Source organism: Gouania willdenowi, chromosome 10 (genome assembly GCF_900634775.1).
Source record: "Gouania willdenowi chromosome 10, fGouWil2.1, whole genome shotgun sequence".
Taxonomy (NCBI): domain Eukaryota; kingdom Metazoa; phylum Chordata; class Actinopteri; order Blenniiformes; family Gobiesocidae; genus Gouania; species Gouania willdenowi.
The window spans coordinates 16,698,210-16,710,441 of record NC_041053.1 but is presented as its reverse complement, the minus strand read 5'-3'; the positions used below and the strand labels follow the sequence as shown (position 1 = coordinate 16,710,441).

The following is a 12,232-nucleotide window of genomic DNA, read 5'->3' as shown; positions in this document are numbered from 1 at the left end:
CACTTTCTTGCTTAAATTTTTTTTGAGAACGTTCAAAGGTGGCGAATCAATGGAGATATTTAGCCTCAGTGTGCTTCAGGTTTTGTCGTTGTAGGTTTGAAATGCATCTTGGGAAACTTTGAAGTATACTTCAGTGGGAATGGTCGTCATCCTAACCATACTTCTAGTATATAGTAGACAGTAGGTACTCATTGAGTTTGTTGTGTGAAGTACAGTGTGTGCCATTTCAAACACAGCCTGTGCTTTTGCAGTTATGGGTGTTCACTTTAGGGAATCTTCATCTCTGCCTATTTTTAAATCTTTGCTAAGAACACACCTTTCCTCTTTGGCTTACGGGATTTTAATTGTTGATTTTATGTACACTGTTTATGTACACTGTTTGCAATTTACATTGTGCTTTTACAGTTGTTGGGGCAGAATAATTAGTTATGCTTAATAATATAATTACTTATATATTTTAATCCTTAAGCCTTGGGGTGTAACTTTCCATTGTGTGACTTTCATGTCTTAAACCTTGCTGGGTCAAACTGCCTTGTCAAAAGCACACAATATCTCCCCAAAACAATAAACGCACAAGGACGCATAGGCATTCTGTGTGCGTACTCACATGCTCACACAGTCACATGTCACATAGCACACCCCATACACATTCATTCACACACACAAACACAAACGCACACTCCGTCTCTAAGACAACCGACAGATAACAGAACTGGTTGTTTAGACCCAAAAGAACAAACTGTCTTTCTTTTTTTCACCCTCTGTCCTCACCTCCTCCCTCTGCCTCTGCCTCTGTCTCAATCTCGGGGGAGGAGGAGGGAGGGGGGAACTAAGGAGAGATATACGTGGCTTTAATATTGTGTCTCGTCACTCTGTCTTTGGATCGCCTGGCCAGGGGGTCACCATTTTTGTTTCCACTTTGTATTCTTTTATTTAGTTTAGAATAAACTATTTTTTATATAAAATCATCAATGCTTCTCCTGGACTCCATCATTCAACCAGAGCAATGAATCATGTCTTCAAATAAGGTCAACCGTAAATTCAGCCGTAACACAGTTATTTTTATTAATTTATTATTATTATTTTTACTGTGTAGTCAATGTTTTTATTTTGGTGTGTTTTTAAATTGATATTGCTTCATGGGTGTTTATTGTATTTTATATATTTTCCATGTTATGTCACTATGCATAGCAATTTGTCCTCCTCTGTTTATTTATGTTGCTTTACAAATAATGTTGGTTCGCGATTTGATTATAGTGACAGTAGTAGTAATAATAATATTATTATTGATAGTCTTGTTGTTTTTTTTGTGTGTGTGTAGTAAGAACTAAGATAGAAATTAATTCTGTTCCAGAAGTGATTGGAACACATGCAGGATGATGGTGTCAGATGATCTTCATTTGTAAAGAAAAGACGGAATGCTCTAAAATGGTTTTTTTTTCTTCTTGTGCACGTATTACACTGCATTTTGTTGTAGTTATATAGTTATAATTTTGTCTGTTTTTTTTTTTTGAGTAGTCAAATAAATTTACAGTTAGTATAATTCAAATCATTGTCGTATCAATAAAATTTCCATTTGGTGATCGAACCTCCCAATGATAAATGTATTTTAATGAAATAAGAAAAAATAAAAATGCACTGGTGCACATTTATATGTACAACACAGTTTCAAAACATTGTATAAAAAACCGAAAATAACTGCCTTTTGCTGAATTTGCAATGTTTACGTTAACCAAAAGCTATTGATTACATGTTACCATAGTTACATGTTAACATAGGAGATCTTCTTTGATATCATCTTCACAGTTCCTGCATTTGTTGAACTTTTTGAGTTCTTGTAAGAGTTTACACTTGACTTCCTTTGCTAGATATCAGAATAGCTTCCCAGAGCTGCTGTGTAGGTGTGAACCATCTCAGAGACCACACCATGAGTTCATCTCATTTCGTGCCCGGTGACACAGATGTTTTCTTTAAAGCATGAGGAGGTGTGTTGTCATGCATGAAGATAGTTTTGCTACAAAAAAGCAAGGTTCTTCTTCTATATGGAACAAAGTGGTCACTCAGAAACTCTAGATAAGTATCACTATAAAAGGCCTTCCATGATTCATGACTCTGCTATTGAAAGACCACTGAGTAGCTTTCATTATGCCTTGGTATCACATATTAAGAAACACACTAGTGAGCTACAAAAACTCTGAAAATGTTACTTGTCAATCATTAAGGTCTCTATTTAACTCATGCATACAACTTTATGTTGCTAGTGTGCTATAGTGAACATACTATCTAGTTAACTAGCTCAAGCCTATTTTGTCCTTAGTAAACTATATGGACCCAACATGTTTTCCAGTAAACTATAGTAAAAGTAAGATAATTACTAGTTACTAGTAAACCCATTTGCAGCATCACTACTGAACTAGTGGGGCTAAAAGTGTATACTAGTTTCCTAGTTAATTATACAGAAACAAAATATAATGATAAGGTGGGAGGAGCATTCACCAAGTCGTACTATTTGCTCTCCAGTCCAAAATGAAACATGACAATTAATACTCACGATAATATTATCCCACCTGCTTCATTTGCACTATAGACTCAGGGAACATGCTTCCTCAGGAAATGCAGCATGTTAACTTGAAAGTGCACCTTGATTTGTACATGTTAACAAGTAACAGGAATAGTCCTTACTAGTTAACTCGTTGGGGTTTGTTGTGAATTTACATGTGAAGCTTCAAAATAGTACACGTGACCTAGTGAGAGGCACTGTGCCTACTGTTTTTGACCTTTCTGAATATAAATGTTAACGTGTACGCATGTGCACGCATTTTCTTCTGTCTTTTGAAGTATAGTTGTATCCAGAAAATGAACAAGTTAACTTGCAGCAGATATTTTTCTCACAAGCTAACTAGTGTAAAACATTTTTGTATCACTATACTTACTACAATACAATTTAAGGAAATATGTATGGCAGTCACACCATCTCAGTGAATTAGATTAATTCATTTTGCCCCAGCTCACTAGTGAGCAAAATGTGTTACGAGTTAACCTGTTTATTTTTCTGGATACAAGTTCACTGGTCAAAAAAAATAAAATCAAATGCAGGTACACGTTAACATGTAAAGTGAGCATGAGCATTTCAGCCTACTCTGTCCTATGACATACAATTATATTCACTACTCAAGTAAACCTTAATTCATGATTAACAGGCCTGAGTTTTTGCAGCTTGTGAACTATCAAGAATGCCAAGGAATGATGTAAAAAAAATATTAAGTATGTAATTCACTTGGCTTTCCATATACTGTACTTCACTTCCTCTTTAGTGATTTTGCAGTCTTGTTTGACATGTTGACACTCCACTAATCTACCCTCCAAGGTTGCACGGCACTAATCAGTTAATAAAACTGTTTGCATGTGGGTGATGGTTAGAGAAGGCTGAGAAGTAGATTCAACATAACGTAAGCTTCTGGAGGGTCTTACACCATGAGGTTTGTGGGACTCCAGAGGCACCTGCAACTTCAAATACCTGTTTGCTGGTTTATGATAGCATTTTAGCATGCAGCGACTCTCCTTATACAATGAACTTTTCTGGCATGCAAAAACCTTCCTTATTGAACCTGGTTTTTGTGAATTTAACCAGCCACATTTTGCAAATGCATGTTTTCATAAGGCATTGTACCATAGCTTTTCAGCAGAAGAAAGATCCTTTTACTTTATTTGGAGAGAAACATATCTGGAGTAGGCCTAGGAGATAAAATGATAATATATTTCGTGATAGAGATTTGATCAGTATCAATAGAAAATATGTGCGATAGAATGTTCAATAGTTTCACTGAACTGAAATGACCCCTGACCCAGAATCGCACAGGCGGTAGGTAGATGAACTGCTTTAGCCTCTCAGAAGTAGTGTACAGTAGCAGTTTCATGTTTTACCACCTGAAATTATGACCCAAGGCTGGAATTATGACTCAGCGCTCGCTTGTCTGCAAATGTGTCAGTTTCCGCGTCTTGTCCACAGTCTTCTTAGCAGAGGTTGAGACGGAACAGAGTGAAAACAATGTAAACTCTCAGATGAGATTTATGTTTCTGTGTCACATCAACGCTGTAGCTACGTGTAGCCCTCTGTGTCGACAAAAATTGCAATGGTCTCTTATTATATTCCAGAGCTATGACTGGACTGAATAACAAGTTTTTGTTTCATGTCGAGTTTATTCTGATTTAAAATGTGTTTATTGTTACATATACCAGTATGGCCTTAAAGCCTGATTAGGTGAAACAGTTGTCCTTGCAGTGAAGCCATGTTGAGCTTTTTTGAAAGGTTTTCTTATTGCAATTTTATGCTGGTTTGATACTGACATATTACTGCTGGCTTCATGTCAGAGATGTTAGTTCTATACCTCAGGTGTTCACTGATATATTATTTACAAAATGTGTTACACATTGTCTTTGATTAAGCATTTATTTAATGCCTGTATTTGCACATTGACCAGTTTGCTTATTTAATTAAGGTTTTTCTGTTTTTTCATACTTGTGTTGCCATCTTTTTAAATGTTAAAGATTCCGTTGAAAATAATAATAAAAAAAAAAACGAAAATTCTGCCTTTTTCTTCTGGTCTTTATTTTGAATAAATATGAAACACTTATATCATGATACATTTTCCAGGCCTATTGCGCCCTAATGTGTACGTCCTTCTCTTTTCTTTCAATTAGGCTCACCTGAGAAAATAATTAAAGTCTAAGATTAATTTTAGTTATTTAAAGGTTGAATAAAAAGTATTATTTTAAAGAATATTATGTGAAATTTAAGAGTTAGATTCAGAACATTATAAGTTGTTTGACTTTAATTTCATTTTATATATTAATGTAAACCTTTTTTTCTCCTTTGTATTTTTTTATAATGTTTATACTTTTTATTTTATTTTTTCTATTGATATTTCTATTTATACATAGCCTCTGTACCTATACAGTTTATTTTACCTCCTTTATTGCATTATTTTTCAGGTTCCATTATTGCGTATTTTGTGTGTTGCCTTCTTTTGTCTTTTTTCTTGCACTTTATCTGAGTGACAGTAAATGTATACTCTACTCACTCTACCCTGTATTTAATATATTTTCATGGCATTTGATCATGTACATTATCATATACATTATCTAGAACAGGCTGAAAGTTTTCATCCTCGTGTCGTGCTCAGCCTTGGTTCTATACGCACACGCAGCTGTGCGTAAAACTCCCGCTGAGCTGAGAACACAAAGCAGAAGGCTGAAAAGTGCAAACTGTTTGTCCTTTCAAACTTCTCCCAATCGTTGCAAAGACAATAACAAAACAAACACAAATTGGATTTGTAAATAGTAAAATATACTTATAGAGAAAATGCGTTTTTGGACTGAAACTCGTTCCTTTTAAACTGGATTAAAGGAAATCACTGTCAAATTATCTTTGATTTGAATTTATTGTGTTTTATGTATATAATTTTGTTGCTGTTTCGTTTAAATAAAGAAAAAAAAACAAAAAGAGTCGTTGATGAGGTCATCGTCATCCATTAGACATTCAGGGTGGGTGCAGCGCGCGCACGTCACTCCTGTGCTGGAGTGGAGACGCTTTCGCTTCTGAGCAGCGTGTCTGTTTACATCTTTCACATTCTTCCGTCAGATACCAGAGCGTTTGCTCGGGACTTTCCTCCACTATGTTTCACACCGGACGGTCCAGCGGAGTGAGTTACGTGCTTCAGTTTCTGTGCGTGGCTGCCATCGTGGACTCGGTATGGACGGTTACGCATTATTCTGTTCCCGAAGAAATGGAGGAAGGTTCTGTGGTCGCGAATTTAGCAGCTGATTTGGGGTTAGACGTGAAGACGCTGCGTGAAAGGAAAATGCGCATCGATGTTGTAGCTAATAAGAAATACCTCGACATACACAAAGAGACAGGTGAGCTGTTGATCCTCGAAAGGATTGACAGGGAGTTTCTGTGTCCATCTAAAACAAATTGCTTTCTGAAATTAGACGCCACGATTGAAAATCCGATCCGTATGTTTAATATTGAGGTGGAGATAACTGACATTAATGACAACGCCCCTCATTTCCGTAGAGGTACTATGCATTTGGATATTTCAGAATCCACTGCTGTTGGAGAGAGATTCTCACTGAATGATGCTGCAGACCCAGATGTTGGAGTAAATTCTGTTAAAAATTATTATCTCAGTGCAAGTGAGCATTTCTCTATTGAAATTCAAACTGGAAGAGATGGCTCCAAGTTTGCAGATTTGATCCTTAAACAGTCGTTGGACAGAGAGCAGCAGGCTGTCCATCATCTGACCCTCACTGCTGTGGATGGAGGGGTTCCCACCCGCACAGGTACAGCCAGCATCATAGTCCGCGTGCTGGATGTGAACGATAACGCCCCTTCTTTTGACAAAGACTCATATGTTTTTAATGTGATGGAGAATTCTCCCATTGGCAGTCTGGTGGTTAAATTAAATGCTACTGATTTGGATGAAGGGTCCAACTCTGACGTAGTGTATTCATACAGTCTGTACACGTCTGAGAGAACACAGGAGATGTTTAATCTGAATCCAGAAAGTGGAGAAATCAGAGTAAAAGAGATGATAAATTATGAGGATTTAAAAGTTTATGAAATGGAAGTGATAGCCAGTGATAAAGGACCCGTCTCTTTATCTGGACAGTGTAGACTGACAATCCATGTGACAGACATGAACGATAACCACCCTGAAATATCCATTAAATCATTCCAAAGTCCAATAAAAGAAAATGAGTCCATGGACACAGTGATCTCTGTGGTTAGTGTGAGTGATAAAGACTCAGGTGATAATGGAGTGGTTGATCTCCGTATTCCAGACAACATGCCTTTCAAACTGAGGGAGTCGTCTGATAACTATTATGAGTTGTTGGTGTCAGAGCCGTTAGACCGTGAGAAGGTCCCAGAATATGTCATCACGTTCACAGTCACAGACAGAGGCTCTCCTCCTTTATCTGACAATGAAACCATGACTTTAGAGCTGCTGGACGTCAATGACAACGTCCCACAGTTCCCACAGTCCTTTTATACCATACGTGTGATGGAGAATAACGCACCTGGAGCTCTGCTCAGCTCTCTCACTGCCTTTGACCCAGACCTCCATGAAAACCAGTATCTGGTGTACTTCATCATAGAGAAGGAGATAGCCAACACCTCCATGTCCATGCTGTTCTCCATCAATCCAGAGAACGGGAATCTTTACGCTCTGAAAACCTTTGACTATGAGATTGAGAAGGAGTTTCTCTTCCACATTGAGGCCAGAGACTCAGGCTCTCCTCCACTCAGCAGTAACGTGACCGTCCACATCATCATCGTGGACCAGAACGACAACGCTCCAGTCATTGTGTCTCCATGGCGCGCACACGGCTCTGTGGTGGAGGAGAAGATCCCCAGATCCACTGATAAAGGCTCCCTGGTTGCCAAGGTGATCGCTTTGGACACAGACTCAGTGCACAACTCTCGCATCACCTACCAGTTTCTGCAGGTGACTGATGCCACCTTGTTCAGCCTGGACCAGTACAACGGAGAGATCCGGACTATGAGGATGTTCAGCTACAGAGATCCACGCCACCAGCGTTTGGTGGTTGTTGCTAAGGACAACGGGGAGCCTGCTCTGTCTGCTACAGTCACCATCAAGCTGTCCACGGTGGAGACGGCTGTGAAGGCCAACTCTGACATGAACGAGGTTTCTCTGGAGTACGACATCTTCTCAGACCTCAACCTGTACCTGGTCATCGGTCTGGGCTCGGTGTCATTCCTCCTGCTCATCACCATATTGGTCACCATCGTGCTGAAGTGTCAGAAACCCAAGGCCAGCATAACGGCTCCTCCCTGCAGGAACAGTGTGATCAGTGAGAGGAACTCCACCATCGCAGACTCCACCCTGGTGTCCAACGATGCCTACTGGTACAGCCTGTTTCTAGCAGAGACCAGGAAAGGAAAGCTGGTGGTTAGACAACCTGCACCAAAGGGCTCCAGATACATTGTGTCCAGCATCCCCAGAGGGACAGGACTGACGGACACCAGTGGCTCAGCTCCTTCTACTCTGCAGGTATAGATGGTAACTCTCTTGACTTGAGTGAATTAGAGCTCGTCTTCAATTCTAACCTAAATGCACTCATCATTCAAAGGAATCTGAACAAGTTGTTACTAGAAATCTATTATTATTAGTTTGTTCTTTGTTTATCCTCTTGTTTTTCAAAAACTTAATGCATTATTTAAGCCACAAAAATGCTTTATATGGCTTCATGCTCAGATTCAACATAAACTATAGGTTTAAATTATTTAGCAATACTAACTTATATTTCAAAAGAGTGATGCATATCTATCAAACATCACTTCTATGTTGGAATTCTTCATGAAAGAAATTCAAAATGCAAGCCCCCCTTTATTACTAAGAAATGATTCCCTTTTGAAGTGTTATTTTGTGTTACTGTTTGCATATGGTAGAACAACATTTATAAGTTTTTAGACTGAAGAAAGGCTGAAAGTGTTCATATGTCTCTCTTTTGATTTAATGTTTTTTTTCTTTTATTGTAATCGTGCAACAATAAATTTGATCAAACGTCCACTTTTGAGTATTACATAATTAAAGTCACCACTTAAACACGCACAAAAAAAAAAAAAAAAAAACCAATGAAACAAAACTGTCCGAAAACCAATTTTACATGTTCATGCATGAGTAGAAAGATGTTTAAACATTGAAGCCACTGTCATTGTTTTTGTCCATGTTGGTAAGTATTCTGCTGGATTAAACAGCATCGGACTGTCACAGATTGTTAAATTGTTCAATAAACCAATATATTGTTTACTCGCTTGTTCTCAAGAAGAAAGTAATGTATGTTATACTGTCTCAACAATGACTCTGTGAGCATGGTTTGCATACATGTAGCTCTTCTTACGCATTGATCTTCTAACACTGCTTTCTTTTCTTCTGCCCATTTTAAAGTACCCGAAATGAGGGACGTCCACTCTGCAGCTGGAGGTATGTCAGACTCTCTCTCCCCAACCATTAATGACCTTTCTGCACTACATTGCAGGATTCATCATTTGAATGTTGTTTGTCTTTTTACTTTGTATTTCATCCTTTTCTTTTCATTGTGTTACTAACAGCTGTGCATTTTAATATAGCTACCACAGTTGTTAACAAAGCTGTTAAAATGTCAACATCATGTCTAAGAAATAGTTCTAGTCTATATCAGTAACCACAAATCTACTTGTAGTGACTACAGTGTTTTATGCTAACATGCAAACTCAGCATAAGCAAGCATAGCTTAATAATTATTTTTAGTAAACTAAATAAAAAACGTAATTCATGCTGGAACCATTTCCTAAGTGTTACAATGCTCATGTAAAGAGAGCGACAACACATCTAATGTTAATCACTGTGTTAAAAAGATGCTGTACATGTGAATAATAATCGGTGCTGACCATCATCACGAATAAAATATCCTATTTATGAATCATATAAGTGACATCACTCTGCTGCTTATGTCCGACTGTGGTGATTGATTTTTGAGCATCGTCTATACCAGGGTTTCTCAAATGGGGGTACGCGATGCCACTACAGGAGCGACTTGAGAGAAAGTGGAAAATGAACAAACAAAAACATAAAAAATACGGGATTTTATGATTTTTTTTTGTTTTAGTAAAAAATAATAATTATGATAATATTGATAGAAGAAATCTTGATTAGAACATGAACCGAAAATACAAGGGTCAGTCTTGGTCTGACTGGAAATGATAAAAACAATAGAAACAAATCTATTCAGGAGGAAATACTGTTTGATTTCACTTATTTACCATGTGAGATTTTTTTTTTTAAATGTATAATCACTCATTTACAGTATCTGAGAAAAAGGATTGGATTTAGAAATAGTAGAAAGGAGGTATTTGGGCCAAAGAAGTTTGAGAACCACTGATCTATACCAGTGGTTCTCAAACATGTTTGTCTCAAGTTCCCCCTTTCTCTAACTTTTGAATCCAAGAACCCCCTTTGTCCGACTGTAACATTTTACTCAGAATTCTGTGAAAAAATAACTCTACAGCATAATGATGGAATGAATTAGTGATAATACACATTTTTAAGAATCTCATTTTGTAAATAAGTAGAATGAAACAGTATTTAGTGCCTCCTGAACAGATTTATTTCTGTCGTTTTTCAAATGTCATCTCTTTCCTATGGGACCAAGACTGATCCTTGTATTCTTAGTTTATGTTCCAATAATCAAGGTAATTTCTATCATAATTTTGTGTGTTTTTTGTGTCATTTTGTGTATTTTTGCGTTGTCTGTTCTTTTTATTCAGTGTATCTTTTTTCTTATTTTGTGTGTTTTTGTTGTCGATTTTGTGTGTTGTTGGTAGTATTTTCATTTAAATTGTTCTCTCAGTGTGTGTGTTTTTGGTGTTGTTTGGTTGTTTTCTTATGTCATTTTGTACGTTTCTCTATTTGTTGTCATTTTGCATGTTGCTGGTATTAAGTGTTTTCCTCTCTTAGTGTGTTTTTGGTGTCGTTTTGTGAGTTGCTGATAATATTTAATATGAGTATCAGTTTTAACTAAAAATAAACATCATAAAACCCCATGTTTTTAATTCAATTCAACTTTATTTATATAGTGCTAATTACAACAAATGCCATGTCAAATCACTCAAATGCTTTCATTTGTTCATTTTCCTCTCTCCCTCTTTCTCTCAAGTATCCCCTATTGCGTCATCGCATACCCCTAGCCTGGCCTAGGGGTACACGTACCCCCGTTTGAGAAACACTGACTATACCAGTGGTACCTTACCCTCTCTATAATTTCATATAAGCTTTTTAATATGTGGAACAGCGGGCTCTCCTAAACCCCTGACTGTCTCTCCAACGTTGATTCCTTAAAACATAATCTACAAATTCAAAACAATGAGTGAAATTTTAAGTTTTTTAAACGATACCAATGTGACTTTAATGTGATTACTTCAATAGTAAGTAAATGTAGGAAATTATTAACTCCAATTTTCAGAAGTGTGATAAAATGGCCTCAACAGCATAAAATAATCCTGTTTTAATAAATTACAAGAAAATATGGTATTTAATTTAGCAATAGTACTTTTAGTTTGTGGAGAATGTTTTGAAAAAAAAAAAAGCCTATAAATGGTACATTTCCCAATTTTTTTTAAACTAATTGTTAAATATTTTCTGAGTACCCCCTGCAATGTGCTGCTGTATCCCCAGGGGTACACGTACCCATGTTTAAGAAATCCTGATCTATACTGTAGTCTGAGTTATGACCTAATTCTTTGTGCAGGAGAGGCACAAAGAGAAGCTAGTCACCCAGTTACCTAGCAACCACTCTTCTCCCTGCATGGTGTTCACTGATAGACTCTACCTATTTAGGATCCCCTTCACCCTCTGTGTTGTGTGCCTCAAGCCCCTGTCTGAGAGCCAGACGTCAGCTGCATGAGATGTGTTGGTTTGGTCCGTCATAGATCTCAATAGATCTCAGTATCCTTTTCCTTATGTATCTAATTATCTGTTTTTTTTTTTTGTTTTTTTTTTAAGCAGGCATCCACCACCAGCAGCTGCAGCTCCACATGAGTCCCCATTCCCTTTCTGATGCACGCTGGAGTAGTGATGATCCACAGAGGAGAGGAGAAACACAAACACACATACCATACCCCGGCTGAATTCCCATCATGCTCTGCTCGTCATCCTGCAACATTAATGAACAGTTGTGACCAATCAAACAGCGCTACCATTTTCTATTACTGAGCACAAGGAAAGCCTATCAACAAAGTTCTTTTTTTTTTTTTTTAAATTGCATGACAGCACTGCATGACTTCCCCCACAGATCTAATGACTTATACAAGATCTTTGAGATGCTCACAAACAGTCTCAAACTACAAGGACTTTAGGAGTGGACGTGGGATTCATGAAATGCCTTTAAGAGATACATATTTTCTCTCTAAACAACAAAAAACGTGTTTGAATAATTCTTTTTTTTGTTTTTTTTTGTTAGCCTTGGTTTCTTGTCTTGCTTCATTGCACCTGCACTAATGTATGACGCCTACAAGTTACCTAAAAAGTAAAGCAGCACATTTGTCAGAAAAGCAACAACCTGCAATTGTTATTTGTGAACATGGACGAATCAGTCTTTTTTTTTTTTTTTTTTTTTTTTTTTACATTTTGTATTCTAATGTTTTCTTATTGTGCTTTATGTAGGTTTTGCC

General features: G+C 37.3%; 1 protein-coding gene across 2 annotated transcripts; it reads left to right on the top strand.

Annotated features, from left to right (window-relative positions):
* The first annotated feature begins 5,502 nt into the window (after positions 1-5,502).
* Positions 5,503-11,975, top strand: LOC114471397 (protocadherin alpha-C2-like). 2 transcript variants are annotated; one of them, XM_028460176.1, is made up of 3 exons: positions 5,503-8,075; positions 8,973-9,008; positions 11,568-11,975. In XM_028460176.1, the coding sequence occupies exons 1-2, from the start codon at positions 5,676-5,678 to the stop codon at positions 8,982-8,984; spliced, it is 2,412 nt and encodes an 803-aa protein (XP_028315977.1). In that variant the 5' UTR covers positions 5,503-5,675; the 3' UTR covers positions 8,985-9,008; positions 11,568-11,975. The 2 variants fall into 2 exon arrangements, with proteins under 2 accessions (XP_028315977.1, XP_028315975.1); XM_028460174.1 differs by having other exon boundaries at positions 11,565-11,975.
* The last annotated feature ends 257 nt before the right edge of the window (positions 11,976-12,232 follow it).

What these genes read in the sequence shown, in the direction of transcription:
- LOC114471397 (XM_028460176.1), top strand. Translation starts at nt 5,676, where the DNA reads ATGTTTCACACCGGACGGTCCAGCGGAGTGAGTTACGTGCTTCAGTTT.